The sequence below is a fragment of the Macaca fascicularis genome, chromosome 3 (genome assembly GCF_037993035.2).
Source record: "Macaca fascicularis isolate 582-1 chromosome 3, T2T-MFA8v1.1".
NCBI classification, from domain to species: domain Eukaryota; kingdom Metazoa; phylum Chordata; class Mammalia; order Primates; family Cercopithecidae; genus Macaca; species Macaca fascicularis.
The window spans coordinates 145,246,599-145,268,911 of record NC_088377.1 but is presented as its reverse complement, the minus strand read 5'-3'; the positions used below and the strand labels follow the sequence as shown (position 1 = coordinate 145,268,911).

General features: G+C 35.7%; 1 protein-coding gene across 3 annotated transcripts in view; it reads left to right on the top strand.

The window, feature by feature from the left end:
* Positions 1–22,313, top strand: part of RELN (reelin) — a 510,762-nt gene that overhangs the window by 244,969 nt on the left and 243,480 nt on the right. For all 3 annotated transcript variants that reach the window (XM_005550435.4, XM_065542420.1, XM_045387530.2), the window contains exons 7-8: positions 1,735–1,831; positions 6,790–6,841. In XM_005550435.4, coding sequence (XP_005550492.3) covers positions 1,735–1,831; positions 6,790–6,841 — 149 coding nt within the window. The remainder of the gene's footprint in view (positions 1–1,734; positions 1,832–6,789; positions 6,842–22,313) is intronic.

The window sequence follows — 22,313 nt, the reverse complement described above, 5'->3', positions numbered from 1 at the left end:
TACAGTCTCTATGGGAAAAAAAAACCCTCATGTAAGGTTCTGGAGTAGATGAAAATGGTGGAAATCCACGAGAAATTCTTAGCAATAATAATAGCTAACACTTACATCATGCTTACTATGTGCCAGGCACTGTTCTAAGTTATTTAGACCTCAGACCTTTAAAATGGTTATATTTATGAAGTTGTCTTATATTCATTTATTCATTCAACAAATATTTCAGGAATACAATGTTCTCAAAAGGAATATGCCCTAAATGATGAACAAGAGGCAGGTTTATTGTCCTTACGAAGCTACTGTTGTGTCTCTTCTAATGTCTTGCTTCACAGTAACCAAGGGAAGATTTGAATCTCCTAAGAATTGTGATGCTATGAGATACTAACATTTCAAATTCTGATCAAATTTGTTTATGTTTTTTCTAAAATATGTTAAAAACACTTGGCACTGTTGATCTTTTGTGTGGGAACGTGGCTCAAAAGATTAGAATAATAACATTTAATCAATGTGGTAAACATAGAGGAAGAACTCTGATTTCTTTGCCAAGTTTTGACATGCAGTGTTTCTCCCTCCTGGCTTTATGGGCTCCTTTCACACTTTTGTCTTCTTCCTATTTGGATGGGTGTTCTACTCCTTTTCTCTAAAATTAACAAACGGCTGAAAGGGCATAATACAATAATCTCCTAAACAAAGGGCATAGTGCCCTTTCTGCAATGTTTGGCACCTGGAATGTGAAAGTCTTTGAAAATGTTCTTTCTGCATGAAATACAGCTCTCATGTGGTTTGAGGTTCAGACAGGGGAAACATAGCTCTTTCTTTCTACATGTTAGGAATGTAATGATTATAGGTTGAAATGTCACAATGCAGAAAATTGTAAATGTTACTGTAAATATACAAGGTCAAATCCAGAATACACATACCTTGTGTATTCAATCTCTACTAGATAGAGATATGAATAAATTCATTTTTAAGATCCTGTCCTAAGATTTTAATAACCACTTCATTTTATAGTAATAAAGATAGGAGCTAATTACGTTATTTGCAAAGTTAGCATAATAGCTCAGTATCCAAAATTTGCTTGAATTAGAATTTGTGTGTATATCATACTAATACGTGGATTAAATACAATCTGATTTCATTGTTTTTAGCATGGTGGGATGTATACATGCAGATTTGTCTGAGGACAGTCATTTTAAACATTTATATTAACCATAACTCCAAAGAAAAATGTTTAAAATGCATAAAACACCTTTTAATTTCAGAGATACAAGTTTTTATGTAAGTGGATATTACTCTGCTTATTTTTAATACTTGCAAAGTCCTTGTATTGGGCATGTATATATTATATAATTATTGATTATAATATCATCTTTCATTAAGTGCCTGCTATGACATTGGTTCTGTACTCTGAGTTTTATATATGATCTCTCATTTCATCCTCACAATAACTATGTGGGATTTAGGTCAGTATTTTTATCCTCGTTTACAGGTGAGGGAACTGAAACTTTGGAAGGTTAAGTAACTTGCCCACCACTGTAAGTAACTAAGAATTGAGATTTATGTTCAAGTCTTTCTGGTTTCAGGTCTTCTTAACCTTATTATAATACAGAATACCCCTACTTTCCTCGAAATGGTGATTTGAGCTGACTAGCAATAACTGTTACATCTCTTCTTACCTGAGCAGTAAACCACATGTGCTACTTAGTTCTCAGACTGGAAATGTGTTCTGTGTTCCTGCAGGGTTGAATGTAACAACTGTGAGACTGGAGAACAGTGTGGTGCGATTATGCATGGCAATGCTGTCACCTTCTGTGAACCATATGGTCCACGAGAACTGGTAAGTATGTGCTATTTATGTACATTATTCCATTATAGTATTTACTGAGCTTTTTGCCAACAAAAGTTTTTCTTATGCTCTTAAAGTTCAGATGAAAATTTGAATATGATTCATGAGTCCTTTTACAAATATCTTAAAATTGGGAGGGGCGATTCTATGGCCTATTTTCAGATGTAAAAATAAGTAATTCAATAATAAAATTGTCAGCATCAATGGATCTCATTAAACATGGAGCATCACTATGATTAGATGGCTTTTTAAAAATATGAGTATTTGCTATAATATAAATAATAAACAGTTTATGACCTTATAAGTTCTCCTATAAAGCCATGCTCTTAAAATTTCCTTATTTTCTCCTTACAAGTCAAAACTGTTAGATGTTCAGTTTTATCACGTTATTTTAAAACTTTGGTTCATAGTCACAGAAGAACCTGATGGATTTTTCTTTAAGTGAAAGAGCACACTGAATAAACCAGTTTTAAAAAATTTTTGATTCATGTCAAATTACTTAGAAGCAGATTATTTTCCTTTACTTTAGATTGATTAGTAGCTTTTGCTTGCCAAATCATATGTAAAATGAAACATGAGCATTCAAAAAGGAAAGAAGTGAAACTACTAGCCATCAGCATGCAGCTAATGAGCCTTTTTTGTTGTTGTTGAACAACAAAAGAACTTGGTAATTCTTTCTGGCATGAAGACTACTTTCATTTTACCTTCTTGAAAAACAATATAAAAGCAATTGTTATGTTATATCCTGTCTCAATTCCTTTGTGCCTAATACTCTTCTTGTACTATCTCTTATGCTTTACTTTTCTGCTTTGTGGCTTGGCTTTAATGCTTGTTCTTTTATTTCCCATATCTTCCTTTTCAGAGGGCTTCTAGTAATAGGTTGTATTTTTCACCCTTCTGTCACAATTGTGTTTAAAAATCATTAACTTTCAAAGAAAGACTGACTTCCAATGTAAATTGTTGCGGGGGGGGGTGCCAAGATGGGCAATTAAAAGAAGATTTAGTTATCAAAATGTGAAAGCCAATTAATTGTTGTAAGATGGTTCTATTTTATGCTGCTTAAATACCCCTTTCATGCCAACAGATACATTTAATTTATTAAAGATACAAGCTTCAGAGCATTGATGAATTGAGGAGTTTTTAGTTGAAATTACAACACAAACAGAATTAATTGGATGCAAATTAAAATAATAGGTGCTCATAATTCAAGCCTCACAAGTGCTATAATATTCCTGCAGAGAAGTATGAGTCTAGTGGTGAAGTTTTTCTTGAAAAAATAGATTTGCTAGTACATTTTAGATAATATACCATGACAGAATTAATTATCTATAAACCTTACCAAATTTAATTTTTTTACTGTAGTTAATTGAGCTTAGACTAAATGCCTGTTTTAGAAGGTGTCTCATTTAGTAATATTCCTGGAAATTCTTGGCAAGTTATTTTTGTTGCCACTGGTGAATAGGAAATAAAAATATCTAAGAATATAATGCCAAAATTCATATTTTCATAGCATAAAACTGAAGTATTATTTAATCCTTTGTATGTTTAGTCCTGATTGTTTCACTATATCCCTGTTTATTTAGCATTAGAGTTGACATATTCAGTGGGCTAATTTTGAATTGTGTTTTATAATTAATGTGGGATTAGCCTTTCAACTAAAAAGGAAAATATTCAAAATAATTATCTTCATCTGGGAAATAAGAAAGCATGTAGTTTTTATATTTCCATTGTAAGCATTTTCCTAAGATGAATTTGTATGGTGAGATTCAAAGGGAATAAAATAAAACAGATTGAGAATGATGGAGATGATGTCCACATTTTATACTAACTTCTAATTTTTCGTAATTTTTATACTGTATTGGTGTCCCCGAAGCAAAAATATATATTGTACCCAAGTTGTGTTTATAGAAGACAGATCAATCAAATGAAAAGTGAGGAATTCAATTTTCAGTTAACATTATATTCAATATTTACTAAAATCCAAACATTTGCATGGTACTTTATGACTGAATCCAGTCAAAATTGTTGTGCATGAGAACTAATGAAAGTTTCAGCCCCGAAACATCACTTTTTAAACAATATTCCTTCTTATTGTTCATAAAACCCATTCTTACTGAAGTTGTAAGAAAAAGAACCACAAGCAAAGAACCTTAGTAGGCTAAGGCTTTATCTTTTAAAATGCTAAAAAGAGGATCTCCATTTTTGTGAATGTAGTTAAAAAGCCATTTCATTTCAGGAGAAGTTAGTCAGTGAGAGGTGGCAGCAACTGTTACCTGGACATAGCACAAGTTTTTGTTCCTTTTACTGCTGTGCCATGCACCCCTCACTGGGTTTTATTTAACCCAGTGAAGTCTCTGTATTTCAGGTGGTGACACTGAACTTTATTCATTTTGTTAGCATAAAATAAAGGTATAAAGGAATTCATTTACTCACTTCTTTAAAGGAAAAATATGCTCTCAGAATTTAAAATGAAATGAGTTATGAAGCCCTCCATTTTAAAAAAAGAAATTATTTACTAAATTATTACTATTATGTTTTAAGGCAGGGCTTCACTCTGGCACCCAGGCTGGTGTCCAGGTGCACCATCATGGCTCACTGCACCCCTGACCTACCGAGCTCAGCTGATCCTATGGCCTCATCCTCCCACCTCAGACTCCTGCCTCAGCCTCCCGCCTCAGCCTCCCGCCTCCTGCCTCAGCCTCCCAAGGAGCTGGGACTACAGGCATGCACCACCACACCCAGCTAATTTTTTTAAATTGTTTGCAGAGATGAGGTCTCCCTATGTTGCCTAGGCTGTCTTGAACTCCTGGGCTCAAGCAATCCTACTGCCTTGGCTTCCTAAAGCGCTGCGATTACAGACATGAGCCTCCAGGCCAGGCCTATTTACTGAATTATTCTCGCATATTTGGAAATGCATTTTAATTACGAGGGTGTGTTTGGACTAAAACAATATCAAACCCAATAAAAAATTTTAGAGAAAAAGTGCAGAACGAACAGCTTTGGCCTACAGTGATTTCTTCTGATTCATTTAGTTATCATACTAATTTCCTGTAGTTTTGAGTGTATTTAATAATTTAAGAGAGATTTGGTAAGAAAAAAATTATGTCTCAGACAGTCATAGTTAACCATATTATTTACCAAAAGCTCTTTAAAGTCACCTTTTGTTTCAGAATGTCAAATATAAAGGCTTAATAACTCACATTTGAACTCAAGATTAATAATTTGTAATACCCAATTATAAATACAGGTATAATTTGTATTTATAATACTCAAGTATAAATATAGGTGAATAGATTTCAGAATAGATTTCACAGGCAGTGCTTCTTTTTTCTTTCCCTCATCTCTCCTGTTCTTTCTTGTAGCTGATATTTTACTAATAAAATAAATGGGTAAAGGTAAAGAAATTAATCAACCAGTCCTAAGCTTCTGTGGTGAAAAAAATTAGAATTAGTGACTAATCAAAGTCTAGGTTCACCCTCAGTTAGCACACATAATTTGAAATTTGGCGATATTTCACACAACTTGCTGTTCGCTAGCAGAGGTCACGGCTGTGGAACTTGATCAAGTAGGTGACACAAGCATCATTTATTACACCATCAGGATAAGTAAGACTCTTCAGTACATTTAATGCACTAGCAGTAGCTTTATAACCATGTATTTAAAGCACACATTCAGTCACCTTTCCAAGTCATGATATAGATATTTTGATATTCACATGCATCCGATCTTTTAATGTTCACATCTCAACGGAATTCCAACAGAGCAAGAGGCTTGCTCACTCATTTCCTACGGCTGTTCATGAATTGTATAGCACTTGACCCTTCTGCGATTGTGGACTCTATCCTATAAGGGGTAACAAAGTGCAGGGATATGTCTAAAGATGTTATTAAGACATATAAGAAGCCAAGTACAACAGAGACTCTGTCTCAAAAAAAACAAAACAACAAAAAAAAGAAGCAAAAGTAAGACAACCTACTGCCTCTGCCACAGTGAAGAGTTATCTGCTTTCTATTGCATAGGGCGGAGTCATTGAAATGTCCAATATTGTAGTGTACAGAGTTTCAGAACCCAGCAAAATGAGAACCTGAATTGTCGTCTCATTTGAGCTGGTATGTGTCAAAGTTACTGCTCTGACCCATGAAAGGGTCAGATAAAAAAAAGTTAAAGGATAAAAAAAAAGTCAAAATTAAAGAAGCACCATTCTTCTTTCAGAAGGGGGAAATTTTGCTTAAGCATGCTTCTTCATGAAACTAAGGAAAAGTAGCAGAAACTTATCTGAAGACTATTTCTAGGTCCATAATTATATTTCTTTTCTTCATTTTTTGGGTAACAGTTTTATTGAGAAATAATCCACAGATTCTACATTTTTGAAGTGTTCAGTTCAAGGCTTCTGGTTATTTACAAAGTTATGGAACCATTATTACAATCAATTTTAGACCATTTTATCACACCTCTCCACAAAGAAAGCCTATGACCTTTAGCTATTGTAGTTCTATCTCTTTTTCAAAATAATTTTATTCTGCTTATTTGTTCTTAATTTATCTTCCAATTTTTGTTTGGTAGCCTTTTGCTACATTCTCTGTGGGTCACAGATCTGTTGATACGGTAGGATGGAGGGGAGATGGTAGAATGAGTGGAGAGGAGCCTTGTTAAATGCCTTCACAAGATAACCTGCTGGATTCCACTAAAAACAGTTTATGAAAGGACATTGAGAAATATGCTATCCATTCCCAAGTCAGGATTTCACTTATTTATTCCCCACAGGGGAACAAGAAACAGATCTGTGTTTGGACACACTGACAAAATGAACTAACAACTGGATAAATGCAACTTCTGTTAATGGATTTCCTCTTTCCTCTTTTTTAACTCTTCCCCGCCCCGTACCCCTCCCAGCATCTTTCTCCTCTTTCTCCTATCTTGTCTTATTTTTATACATTCTTTTTCCCTAGATTACCACAGGCCTTAATACAACAACAGCTTCTGTCCTCCAATTTTCCATTGGTAAGTGTTTTTAGCAGTTATAATGATTTAACTTGGAAACGTTTGCTTTAAACATGGTATGCAATCAGGATTATAATGCCAGATGTTTTCAGATTTAGAGAATAGTAAGTCTTAGTTTTGCAGTAAATAATCTACAACATTTTTAAAGTGAAATAAATATTTTTAAATGTTACATTCTGTTCTCACTTCTCTCCAGCAGGGAGTGGCATTAAAAATACTGCAGATAATTCAATAAATCTTAAGATGATTTACATATTTTGCATACATTGGCCTATTCTATTACAGCAGGATTGCCTTCCTGGTTGTGTTTTGCTCAGATTAAGATTGAAATATGTTCTATTTTCTGAGCTCTGGCTAACTGGTAGTGAGAGAGATAATTACTGGTAACCAAAAGAAACCAATTAAGGCTTCATGTTTGGCATGAATAATCTATGTTAAATTCAAACATAGGTAATGAAAACAATGACTGCGTCTGGCAGTGTTTCTTTTAAGTGCTTTTGTTTTAGAGCTAAAAGTTCCTACCCAAAGTATTCAGTAAAATAGGGTGCCTTTTGATCGAGTGTTTGCAGTTTTGCTGTCTATTCTATTACCTTCCATTTTATTTTTCAAGGGTATATATTTATAAATAACTGGTATACATTTACAAAGGAAATGTTCTAGGGGAAGAAAGATGCTGTCTTTTAATGGGGCTAGGTCCCATAAGAGCGAAACCCCCTCCTGGTCGTTCCCTGTGGCATGAGAATTGCAGATGTCCAGCAGCCATGCTGAGAACAGCATCCTCCAGTCGCTTCCATATCTTAGAAGGTCCGCCATTAGTGAAAGGGCTGTTTCCCTCAGGAGCCTTCTATTCCAAATTGCAAGTCAGTGTTCTACAGCCAGGAGCCCACTGTGGTTGATTGTGCTGAAGAACAGTTTTCTTTAAGTCATGTATTTCTCACTTTTTCATCAGAGTGCCTTGTTTCAGCCTGTGTAGCAGGTACTATGTGAAATCACCTGGTTACATTTTGGGTTTTCTTCTCCAGTTGACAGTATTACCTACAACAATTTACAGGCAGTTCAGAAGTCCATGTATGATCATAAGCTAAGCGTTAGGAAAAACAAAAATAATAGTTTTTTGATGAAAGAGTTTTCTTTGACTTATTAACAAGTGTATCCTAACTCTTCTGTAGCAAACACATAATGTTTTTATAATCAAAAGAATATTTTATTTTTAAAGAGTTGTGGTGCTACAAAAATAATTTTTTTAACTATAGCGTGACAGGCAACTTAGAGCCTCTTAATCAGAATAAATGTGTTTAGATTCATTATGCTGTTAATATATAAAAATAAGCTGAATAATGGTTAATAATGTATCAGTATTCTGAGTACTTGTTCTTTTTGTTAAAGAAATGAACAGTAGTTTCAGATATTGTCTTTAAGCAATTAAAGAACACGAAAATCAATTTAAAAATACATGTCTCCTAATTCTAATATTATTCATACTTTATTCAAGGGAGGAGAGCTCCTATACTGATTAAATTATCCTTTATTAAAGGGGAAAAATTACATTTTGGTGAATAGTATACTGGTAATATGGCATAGATTCTGTATTTCCTTGCCTTTCATTTGTACCAATTACAATAGAGTTGATGAAAAAGTACCAAGAAGAGGAGGTAATCAGAGAATGACGGGTTTATTACCTAAGACTCAAAACCCAGAGCAAGCACCAGGGCCAAGGTCTCAGGACTAGACACAAACATGGGACTTAGCAAGAACCCTTGGTCTCCCCACAAGCCAGAAGACTGTAGCCCGTCAGGCCAACTTATGTTATTTAAAGCATGGATTTGAATCCCGCTGGAAGACTGGAAGAGTAACAGAATTGGGGAATGAGAGAGAGAGAGAGAAAGGAGAAAATGAAGGAAAGGTGGAAGGAGGAAGGAAAGAGGGAGGAAGGAAATGAGAAAAAGAGATCTCAAGTTTATAACTAAAAATACATTTATAAATCTTTTCAGGTGGCAGTTTTAGAATCAAAAGTGAAATTTTAACATATCCTAGGAATGAAATGGAACATATTTAGTAAAAGAAATTGTAATTTATTGTTTATAAACTTCATTGGTGAATTTACTTACTACATTTTGAGAGTAAAAAATTGTGGGAAACCAAGAAGAGTTAGGATGGCAAAGAAACAATGTAGCAAACCATCTGTTGTATGGTGTGTGGTGGTATGTGGTGAATACAGTATAACGGGCAGAACTTTCCAGAAATGTTTTTGTGTATCTCATTATAATTTGTTTATATGGATGTTTATGAGGTATGAAGGTGTGACATCATTCTGTTTACTTGAATGATATGAGGGCCAGATTGAGGAACACTCACAAATTCTAGAAATGCCATAATTGTGTGTATCCATAGTAGTCAGACACCAAAATAGAAATTAAAATGAATCCAACCAATCCAATAGCAACCATAATAGCCATTTTATTTATACTCAGTTGAAAAATTATATTAAGATTATGTTATAAAAAACCTATATGTTAACAATTCAACATTTACATTTCCTTGTGTACTATGGAATTCTCCAAATCTATACTAATAATATGGTTACATATGTTCAGTTAGTTTTAGTTCACTCCTTAGGAAGTACTTTAGGGTATTAAATGTTAAATGTTCACTGTGTAACACAATGATTCAAGCAGTTTTCTAGGGAATTCCATTATTATTTATGACCTAAGTGGTCAATTATGTTCATAATTGAGCATATATCCACAATTGGAGAAATTATTGTGTTGATACTTTCATATTGGTCTTGTAAACATTTTCAGTTGCATAACAAATGTTATCCAAAAGACTCCCAAGTTCCTCATACAAAAACTGCTTGAATTATTAAGGGGTGTCTCAAATAAATTCCATCATGCCCATGTTTAGCAGCAATGCTCTCTCAGTTCTTTCAAATACACACATACACACACACGGTATATACAATATATACATATATTACATTATATATGTATACATACATGTGTATATCTGATGTTTATATAATGTATATTTATTATGCGTGTATATATAATGTACGTGTATATATACACATATACACATTCATACATATATATACATAAATGTAAGGCTGTCTTAACCAAATGATTTTAAAAGTTAAAGAATCCTGAAAATGCATTTCTGCAAGATGAAATTTATCATGTTATCCATAGCTAAATCATCTTGGAAAGTGTCCTAAAATATTCTTAGAAGAACTCTTCATTTTTCCATTCCAATGAAAGGTCTTGTATCCATTTCTGTGCTGAGGCATAGATTTGCTACCATTCTCACTTGATTCATTAGATTCAACTTGTGGAATTTATAGTTGTCGCCTTAGGGGCATTTATCCGCTTCCTTTAGATTTCCTCTGGGATAGGAAGAAAAATTTGAGGTAACACCCTTGGAAAATGTTATCCTACAGATGCCTCCAAACTCTGCTTTCTCAGGCAGGGTTGAGGGTCCAAAGGAAATGCCGGTAGTACTTTGTGTCCATCATTCACTTAACAAAATTTCACTGAGTATTTATTGTGTGCTCAGTATTTGCTTGAGCTGGCTTTAACTCTGGGAAAACAAAATAAGTGAGAAAACAGAACACATTTAACAAGGCACTGGGCACATACAGAGCATGAAATCTCTAGAAAGTGGCATTGTTGTAAACAGGGTGGGTTTGTATAGAGGTCCCCAGGGTGGCAGTGCCTAATGAGGTCCTTTAGGAAGGCTTCTTAGGAAGGAGAATCCCTGTCAACAACCTGAGTCACTTGAAAGGACAGAGAAAGGTTTTTCAGTTGATGAGGCAGAGTGAACACAGGCAAGGCGTTGGAGGGGAACATGCGTGCCCTCCTGGAGCAGAGGAACTGGGCCTGGTAGCTATGAGCAGTGTCAGATAAAGTTGCATCTGTCTGAAGACTAATCTGTATCAGCTCAGGGCTTCAACTTATTTAATAGAGAGATAAATGTTAAATGGAGGTTTTAAACTCATTTAATTAATCTTTTAAAAGTAAAATAATGTTGTTCTTTAGCTATGTAATAGAGGTCTGCAAAAGAACCTCTTTCTGTCTTGAGCAATAGAGAAATAGAATAAAATTAATTCTTCAGAAAAATTATTTGGGTAGTTGTGTTAGGGGTGACTTTGTCATTTCCTTGATAGAGATCTACATTGAGTCACTCTAAAAGAATTTACCAAGTAATATGCTTGTTCAGTTTAGCTTACCTCTTATATCAGATTAATAGGATTCATTAGCCAAACAAGGAATAAAGGTAAAGCATTTAAAAACACACCATGAAGAATAAATAGTTTGGCTTGCCAGACAAATCTATCTTGTCCATCACAGTATCCTCAGTCACTAGCCCAGGGACTTATAATAAATAGATGCTCATAAATATTTCCTGCCTGAGTGACAAGTAACCATTACAAAGACATCTATAGTAGTATGTTACCAAGTGTTAAATTGATGTGATGCAGACATTTCATGCCAAAAGCGGGTTTGGGGGAGATGATCTGAGGACCACAGTCAATGGAAAAGATTACCCAGAAAGAAACTGAGAATCACCAGTCAACTATGCTTTAAGTGAAACAAGTAGACAGAAATATATATGCATGTGTTTATCAGTACGTAATTACTGAGCTAACTAGAATCTGTTATTTGTTCATGATTTATAGGATTAGTACCTTTTCTCTTGAGTTTTACTATGGATGTCCTAAACATTCGGGTTTTATTTTCGTATGTGTGTTTAATTTTTTATTTATTTATTTATTTATTTATTGCTGCTTTGTTTTTGTTTTTATCATTTCAAGGCAGAAGGAAGTCATTAAATCATAAATGCTTTGTATTTACATATTAAGATGTACAAATGTTCTTAGGCCTGAATTATTCTCCTTCTGTACTGTACGTGCTACGGAGTCTCAGAGATGAATGAGAGCCACTCTGTTTATATGAGCGTATTTTGAAAAATAAAAACTGGAAATTACAAAAGCTGAAAATACTCTTAGCTGAATTGGAATATTGCTTTGTGAAAGAAAAGAGATCTGGTATTATTTTTTCTTTAATAGATGTAAAGGATAAAATGTCACTTGTAAAAGGTATTATATTTCACTTAGCATTAGAAAAGCAGTTGATTTTTCCCTTGAGCCTAATTCATAAACATCTTAATTACTCAGAACTTGATTCAGTAGAGAAATTCTCTCAACTCTTTTAGAACAGGTAATTCAAGAGAAGGAGAAATCGATTCCTCCATATCTTGGTATGAATTATTGCTCATTTCCTCCACCAACTTACTGAAATGTATGTAAAATTAGATTCTCATTTTTTTTCAAGAATCACTCTCCCTGGTGAGTAAGACCTTGGGGAACTTATTATGAAATAGTGAACACCTCTTCTGAAACATGGACACTTCTAAGTATGAGACTAACAAAATCTTTGGTGACCTGAGCCCAAAACAAAAATAAATAAAACATTAGAAAATTTTAATGGCAAAAATAATACATATGTTTTATAAGGTTAAATACATGTTTTATTTAAGGGTAAGATTATTGAATATAAAATATATTCAACTAAGATTTAAGATTTGATTTCCAGATCTTCAAATATCTATATTAAAACAAAAAATGAAATATTTATATATGGAATACCTCTATGTTAACTAAAATTTGGTAAGTAAAGGAGTGAAACTGATTATGATGCAGGGTATCCTGCTTTGTCATCCCAGAGGTGACCTTTTTAGGAAATGCTTATTTTTAAAAATGAGTTTAAATGAAATATATTTAAATATATAACATATATTTATATATAGTATTTATAAATATATATATTTCAAATCCACCTCACCCCAAACTCTTAAGCCCTAGCTTAAGTAATAAAAGAGAATATTCTGAAATCCTGTAAAATACCACTAAGCCCAAAGTTCTGGCAAAGATTGTTGAGATTAATTATAAGTGTTATTTAATTATTAGAACTGATAATTAAATATTTTTATATGAATTAAAATACACAATTTGACGTAAGTATTATCCCCTTTCTCTTTTGAGATATTCAATTTGTCACTCATCTGATAAGGCTTAGAAAAATAAATATCAGTGATTCATTCATAAATCTGTGCTGTTAACATTTTGAGGGGACTGTTCTAGTAGAAGAAATACAGCAGTGAACTACAAGATGAGAAGAAATTCATTATTGATGTAGACCAAATGGTCTCTCAAACACCACTCCTCCATGAAAACTCATCCCGTTGCCCCAGCCTGATATCTTTGAAACCCCACCTCCTCTGAATTTATTTTATGACAGGTACTTCACTCTGCTTTGATAGATACACTGACCATTTCTGCACATTCACTTTCACCTTTTCTAACTTAAATATTCCTTGAGGGCTAAGGAACATACAAGCGTCCCTTTCTGTATGTAGGACAGAATTTGGCTCACACCTAGAACTAAAAAAAAATGTAACTAAATTGAATTCCTAGGTTACTTTAGGGATTTTGTACTGTTCCACCTTGGTGCTGAATACTATCCTCATTCTTGACTTCTGAAGCAAGGGAGTATGCTAAATGAAATCCATGGGCATTGTTAGAATTTAGTCTGAGCCTGCAGTTTCCAGTTTCTTGTCAATTAACCAGGGACTCATCTGTCAAAGAGAAGATCTTTAGGATCTTTAGAATGTTTATTATATGTATCATAATGTGCTTATGTTCACTCTAGAGAAAGCAAAGCCTAAGACGCTGCCCCAATCTTTGAGAAGTTTATTATCAAATAGAGGGGAGGGGGTGCGGGGAGAGTCCACGTGGGAGAAGAAAACAAGTATGGCAGTAAACATTGCTGATTAACAGACGCAGACTACAGAGGAGAATGACAGCATGATTTGTTGGAAAGTCCAGGAAAGAGGGAGGGCTGGAGGGAGGACTTCATTATTTGGGAAAGAGATTGACAAGAGCAGGTATGGTACCACCAGAGGGTCAGGCGTCACAGTGTAGGTTAGGGAAATGGCACCCTGTAGGAAGAACAAGACGCAGGAGCCCTGCTAAGAAGTGGGGACCAAGGTCAGAGCCAGACAACAACAATGATACTAATGCTGTCTCCAGATTGCCATGAGTGGAGGAGAGGAGATACTTAACACTTGCTGCCCAGGGTGGGGATTAGTCCTCCTAGAAAATGGGCCAGGCATGAGCATCTGGGCGTAGTTTACATGGGCCCTGGGGAAAGGAGGACGGCCTGGCAGGGAACCTGGCAAAGCCAGACACATTTCTCTTCCTTGTGTTTCATGCAACATGGCAAGAGTTCTCTACTGTGGGCCTGGGAGAAAACTTGCAGAGGTTGGGCACTTGGAAGTGGTTGGAACGTGGCTTGGCATTCCATAAACTGGGAGAGAATGGATCCCTCTCTCCATTATGGTAGGAGTACCAGTGATAATGAAGAAATATAAATATTTTGGAAGTGAGGGAAGAGGGATAGGACTGGAAGGGAGAAAAGCACAAGCAGGGAGGAGGACAGCTGTTCATTTTATATCCTGTGGTCATTGTCCATCTGCCATGAACTGGAAGAAGTCCCCTAATGAGGTTTGGGAAATTCAGCCAGGAAAGTGACTAAGGGACAAAATATTAAGTACAATAAATCACGCACTGTCACATTTAGCCAGAAAGAAAGGTTTGTAAGTCTGATAGTCAAAACAGAGATTATTACTAGTAGCCTCATTTTAAACATAAATATAAAACAGAAAGTGGAAGACAGTTGCTTTTCAAACCTGATTCTTTTTCTATATTTTATGTAAAAAAGACTTTCAAGTATAAAGGAAGCATGTTTTTAGTTCAAGTATAGAATATTTTTGAAGATTTTTATTGATTTTATTCTTCTACTTTATTTGACCTCTCTTAATCCTTATTATCAGTTTTTAGATGCTTAGAATGAAAATTTTGCTTGCATATAATGTTCCCTCATACAACATTGTCCTTGAAATATGTTTTCTCACTTAATAAATGCTGAATTCCCCCGTGGGTATTTTTGGTGGGCAAAACAGAGGTATAGACATAAACTCTAGACTTCCCTATCCAAATTCCCTAGCCCAAATTAATTGATAATTTGGGCTGACCAAAAACGTTGGACATTCATTTCTTTAAATTTATAATTTCTATTCATAAAATAATTATCTTAATTTTGATGATCATAGTTTACCAAAATTAAATTTGTTTGCTCTGTCAAGAACAGTTCTTGACAGATCCAGGAGTAATTAGAGGATTTCTGTTCATGCAGAATGGAACTATTCTTAATTAAAGTAATATCTGTTGGCTTCTTTCAGTCACAATTGTCATCCCTGTCATTTGGGAATGAGAAGCCCCAGGACACTTCCCGCCTGGGCTGCCACAAAGCATTATCCGATACAGTAACCATTTTTTCCTGCCCTGCTTCTTACCCATGAATCAAACTGCTGCCCTTTTGGCTAAGGCCCCTGGACTTCAACAAAGCGTGAGTTGCCTTTATGTGCAAGCATAGGCAAGGCAAATTGAGCCTGTATTTCATGAGAGCCAGAAGCTGCTCTGCATGGTGGGATGTGCACACACTGTCAGACATGGGGGACAGCAGCTGAGTGCATACCATCCAGGCAGATCATTGACTCAACTGCATTCCCTGTGTAGCCATTTCTCATGCATTTATTTTACCTGTGATCAGAGAATTGGTAAAATAGCACGCTTAGAACCAAATTCTCATCTTTCCAGTAGATTTTCCCTCCTGCCTTGAACTCTGTTTTCCAAAGTACCCTGTGGATGTGTGATGTACGGTAAGGTAATAAGAGTAATAAAAACAATTTGCTTTGAATATTATCAAGCAAAAAACTAGCTGCTAGAAAATAAACACATATTTTTATAAAATTTAAAAATTATTGGAACAAATTTATATAGTCATATTATCAAACAAAATGCTCAGATATATAAAATGTTATATAGTGTAGGTTTTTGTACTAGAAGAAGAATAAAACAGAATGAAAACTAAATGAAAACTAAAATATATATATAATCTATGTATTAAACCAGCCATCCTGGAAATTACAGCATTATATGCTTAAAACTGGGAGTCATATTTTAGATACTGTTCATGAGTTAGTACTCCTAGACTTGCCATGTCATCAAGATGTTGCTCTACTTAAGAGCAGAATATTTTGATACCATGGGCCAAGAGAGCTAATATTTTTAGGGATTTTCTGGCAGATGGTAAAGAAGGAAATTAAAATCTAAGTATGATATAATCATTTTTCTACAGTGCTGTTCATAGAACTATCAAACTATTGATAATCTGGGTAATAATGGTCTTATTTGGGGCAGAGTTATTTGAAAAAGAATTGCAAAGTAGCAAAGAAGCTTTTATTGTGTTTCTTAATTTTGTGGGGGGGGCGGGTAGAGTAAGTGTATTTTCTGCCTGGTGAATAATACCTCAAAATTCACCCTTAGCTTCAAAAAAAGGGGTAAATGCCAGAACTGCTTATGTTGCTCATCACATTTTTCACATTTCAATATAGAATGAGACAAGTCTTTCTTGAATGCCCTAGCCTACAGTAACATGTAATATTCCCTGAGAGTAACAGTTTCTAGCTGTGTAGAAGCTCCCTAAAGTTTGCCCATTCATCTCTTTCTCTTTCCACTCACTGCAACCTCCAGTTAATGGTCCCGTTCTCCTTTTATCTATCTAGAAAAGATGAAAGGACGTGCTGATCCTGCTAAGAGTTGTTCTAGTTTGTGGCAGGAGTTCTGAGTAGCCAGATTGCATCCATTCTATAACTTTATGATCTTTCTATATCAAATGCTGTTGTTTACATGCAGCTCCTAGAGCTGTGCTTGTCTCTGAGGTCTGAGTTTTGAGTAATGGCAGTGGCAGCACTCGCGCTGCAGGAATCCTCAACAGAGTTCTGTCCAGACACTCCTCAAGCCTTCAGTATTTATGGGTCCCACTGTGCTATCTAGAGGCATGATTTCTGGCAGTGATTTTCCCCATCTATAAATTCTGTGAGATCAGTTCTCTCCTTCTGTGGCTCTGTGCTGCATTTGAAAAGGCAGCTCATTTTTAAGGCAGAGCTTTGGGGAAAGAGGCTGCTCCCAGCAACCACTACCAATCCCCAAGATAACAGTAGTTCTTCTATTGCATTCTACTGTGATTTACTTTGAAAAGTCCTGGGATTGGTGGGGAATGATATAACCAAATTAAAAAAAACTACCCAAAACTAACCAGGCCTTGAGAGACTAAACACCAATTGATTGATCCTTCTATAAAAGTAAAACAAAATAGATGTAATTCTTGAAGATACAGGCTCACAATCCCTAATCTGTAATTTCATATTACAAAAAATATGGAAATATCACAAGCCAGTTTTTTAAAAATGTATGTGATGGCAAAGTTTGACATGACCTGAATTCATTTGGCAGCAAGACCTGTGTTGAAAGGATTTAAAGCTATTTATGATCATTATTTCTGTTACTTATGTGAATTATCATGCATTTCACTGTAGAAGTATTAACGTGTTGGAATATAGAGTGCTGCTCTAGGCATGGCATATGCACCATATTGCCTTTTTGAAATCTATAAGTTAATTAAGTTATTTGAATTATAGAATTCATTTAACTTCAAGGGATTATGGACCTATATGGCTATTATTCCAAGGAAGGAAGTAACTCTTTAATTTTCATTAGGAGTTACTAATACTTGTATTTTCAAGTGGCTTTGATTTTATATCAAATCAAGCTATTCTTTATATTGTTTGTTATTATGTCAACTACTGAAGAGGGATGGAAAGAGAAAACAAAGTTTATTTGTGAATTTTGGAAATTTCCTGGCTCTTTATATATTACGTGTATATTATAGTAAATAGGCTACTGCACAATGAGCAGAATTTTTATGTACTTAATATGGATTGCGTTTGATTAGTACATAATTGCTGCAGGTTCATGTGCTTGTGTATTCTTAAGATTATAAACTCTAAAAGCTCTTTAGGATTCTCCAGGCCGGCATAGCACAGAAACATTCCGGTTAGCAAGACTTGGAAGTTACAGGTTCTCTCCGGTTTCTGAGTCCCTGAGGTTTAATGAGGTTTATGAGGGTCAATGTAGGTTTCATTTTGACAACACAGTCAAAAATGAATGGCAGGTCAGGTGTGGTGGCTCACACCTGTAATCCCAGCACTTTGAGAGGCCAAGGCAGTTGGATCATTTGAGCCCAGGAGTTTGAGACCAGCCTGGGCAACATGGTGAAACCCTGTCTCTACAAAAAATGCAAAAAAATTAGCCAGGTATGCTGGCGGGTGCCTGTAATCCCAGCTACTTGAGAGGCTGATGCGAGAGGATGCCTTGAACGCCAGAGGTTGAGCCTGCAGTGAGCTGTGATCACACCACTGCGCTCCAGCCTGGGCGACAGAGCAAGACCCTGCCTTTAAAAAAATGGCATTTTTGTGTGTGTAAACATTGCTTAAAAGTCATTTCATCAATCCTGATCTAGTTGTACTGTGATTCACTTCCATATATAAATACTTTAATTGAGTCAAACCTACCTTAAGAGAAGAAAAGAATTTCAAAAATGTCAAATTCTTATTCTGTCTTTATTCTTGTCCTGTCATTAAATACATTTGATTGTGCCATGCTAAGCAAAGTGGAAAATGAACTTTGTAGTCTGGATTGCCTTGCTCTGGGACCCGTGATTTAAGACAGTTTTGAAATGTAGGAATGTAGCGCAGTACAAGCTCTGTACAGAGTGGGTCTGAGTTGTGTAGGTCCACCTTTGAAGCTTAAACAACTTGAGTGAGGGTTAGGGTCTCTCTCTAAGGAAAAAAATACAAAATTACACATTCCAAATTAGGTACAAATGTGAAAATTTATTTAGAATGCAAAAAGAAGTAAAAACAAATTACAAATTGTTCAAAATTGACTGTACCACAAACATCACCAAATCAAGAAATATAACATTTTTGTTAACTGCCTGTTAACTGCCTGAAATGTTCTATAGTACTTTTTTCCTTATATCTTTTTTTTTTTTTTTTTTTTTTTTTTTTTAAGACGGAGTCTCGCTCTGTTGCCAGGCTGGGGTACAGTGGCGCACTCTCGGCTCACTGCAACTGCCTCCCAGGTTTGAGCAATTCTCCTGCCTCAGCCTCCTGAGTAACTGGGACTACAGGTGCGGGCCACCATGCCTGGCTAATTTTTGTATTTTTAGTTGAGACGGGGTTTCACCATGTTGGCCAGGATGGTCTTGATTTCTTGACCTCATGATCCACCAGCCTCAGCCTCCCAAAGTGCTGGGATTACAGGCGTGAGCCGCCACACCCAGCCGGCCATGTACTCTTAAATTGCCTTTTCTTATGACAACAATTTTGTAATATTTTCTGGAAATAATAGAAAGGGTATTCTGCCTCTAGCTTGTTAGATCAGAGTTGATGCTTAATATTGCCTTTGCAACTCCTTACTGATCATGTCATTTAGATTTTTAAAATCGTTATAGAATTGGAAAACCTCTCTCTTATTTATATTTCAGGACATTTCAACTTCCCTTGTGCAGCGACTAATCTTAGCTGCTCTCTGAATTGACGTCACTCATTAAATAGTATATCATCATTATCCTTGAGTCATGATGCTGGATGCATCAGCACAGTGGGCATAGGAGTTCCTGGAAGCTGTTTTTCTAGCGAGAATGACATGACTAGACTACAAAATGGAAAGTAAACCACATAACTATATCACACTAACCCAAGATAAATGTATTTCCACGATCTTAACCAACTGCAAGTGTTATAAAACATGGCCATCAGACTATATTGCTAGAGCTTCTCCCAGGACCTTAGATAGTGCTAACCAAAGTGAGGGCCATGAAGCCGAAGCTTCATCAGCTTCGTGGTAAATCCTCTTCTGTCTATGACAAACATGTTGGAATTGAACATTACACTTAGATTTGTTGCACTGATAATATACGTTCACATTCTGACATTTGTCTTATTGACACTTCCTTCCTCCTTTCTTACTCTCACTGAAAGTTAGTTGCCTCAACTTTCCCTTTCAAATTCTGATTACATCTTATCTTCCCTTTATTTCATGTTCTATTGCTTTTGCCTTGTCATGTAGGGACCATAGAGATTTTTATATACTGCTATAGCTACTGTTTTGATTCTCAATAAGAAATAATCATTAATGCAAAATAATATTTTTTATTTAATGTAGGTATTTTAAGCCATGAATTTTTTTTATATATTTGGAATATTCTACAGCATATGCACATCACTTTATGACTCATATATACTGACAACTTTTTTTTTTTTTTACAGTTTTAGTAAGTTTTCTTTTTTTTAATTAGACTTTGTGTTCTAGGGTACATGCGCACAACGTGCAGGTTTGTTACATATGTATACATGTGCCATGTTGGTGTGCTGCACCCATTAACTTGTCATTTACATTAGGTATATCTCCTAATGCTATCCCTCCCCCCTCCCTCCACCCCACGACAGGCCCCAGTGTGTGATGTTCCCCTTTCTGTGTCCAAGTGTTCTCATTGTTCAACTCCCACCTATAAGTGAGAACATGCAGTGTTTGGTTTTCCATTCTTGCGATAGTTTGCTGAGAATGATGGTTTCCAGCTGCATCCATGTCCCTGCAAAGGACATGAACTCATCCTTTTTTATGGCTGCATAGTATTCCATGGTGTATATGTGCCACATTTTCTTAATCCAGTCTGGCAAACAACTTTTACTGTTGGTATAAATGGGCAGAGGGAAAAGAGCAGTGATTTGGGAGTCAAGCCATATAGTCCTTTCTCTGTCAGTTGAACTCCCCACATAACCGTGGGTAGTGGTAGAGGCTGCCTGGGCCCCTCACAAGTAAGCACGTTCATCTTTGTGATCTCTTAAATGTCTTACCACTGTGGTCCTAAGTCCTAGAACTGGGTAACAACAATGAACCATGAGTTAAGCAGGAATTTAGTTTGGCTGAAAACATGGTTATTATGTTTTCTGTTTCAATTAAGGCAGCCCTTACAAGAAATATTAAAGCAGTCACCATATCTTTAACCAATTGTAGTTAATTTATACTTGTAGCTTATTTTATCACCAGGGAAAGATATTAAACAGAGAAACAGAAATGTAGCATTGGCAGAACCATGTGATGTTGTTACCCAGATAATACTTGGTGCCAGCCTGAGATGCTGCCCTTCTGGCTCTTCCTAGAAGAGCATCAGTGTTTGTAATAGTGGACAGGGGCTGTAAATCACCTCATCTCCCTATCCTGCTGAAAATAGGTACTACAGAAAAGTTATTAATAATAATAGTATTATTGTATTTCCAAAAGACACTCTTCCTGGAGTTTAACTGACGAGTCTCGGAAGGGCTTTATTGCCTTCATTCATTCAAGTGTTCATTGAGCTCCTCTTCTGTGTGAAGCAGCTCTCAAGGCACTTAAAATTTGTGAAACAAAATCTTTGCTCTGGAGGGGCCAACATTCTGGTGAGAGGAGGCAACCATCAAATAAATGAACATGTCAGGGAGTAATAAATGCAATGAAAAAATTAAATCAGAGGTCAGTGAGTGATGGGGTTAGCATTTTATTACAGGTGGCCAGGGTAAGGCATCTGAGGGGCATAACCATTAAACAGAGGCCCAAATCATGTAAGAGAGCTAACCGAGCAGAAGGACTAGCCAGCATCAGGAGTCTTACCCACTGGTGTTTGGGTGGCCACAGCAGCCCTTATGGAAATGTCAGTACTAAATGATGTTTTACTTCTTAAGTAAGAAGGGCTGTTTAGAGGGTCTGTTTTTCCTACTTTTTTTTCTGAATGACAGCTGAGGTTAAAAGAAATGAGTCTGAATCACAAGACATCAACTAGGCTTTTGAGTTCACATATACTTCTAACATAAGAGATACTTTTAATAGTTGGTCACCTCATTGATGAATTGATTGATTAATTCATCATCTTGGCCTGGCTTCCTATGACGAAAGTGGGAAGTTACTTGTCTATTTTATCTAAATGATACCAGGGACAGTAGTATTTTAAATAGAACCAGAGTAAAAGTAGATACCTATTTCAGTTGTAATTTTAGATTAGGTAAAGTAGTTCCTAGATCAGACCAAGTTTACAATAAAATATTTGTTAGAATTATACTGATGAATCTCTCCAACATTAAAAGGTAGCAACAGTTTAGAAATATCTGTCATTCTTTTTATTCCTTCACTTTTAAATAACAAGTACTGGGTACTGTTTTACACTGGTAAATATTATTTCTTTATGGTAAAATTGTAACTTTAGAAATAGGTATTTTTTTGTTTTGCTTATCTGAGAGGTCAAATTTTTGTAAAAAAGAATAGATTTGCGGTCGGGTGTGGTGGCTCATGCCTGTAATCCCAACACTTTGGGAGGCTGAGGCAGGCGGATCACAAAGTCAAGAGGTTGAGACCGTCCTGGCCAACATGGTGAAACTCTGTCTCTACTAAAAATACAAAAATCAGCTGAACGTC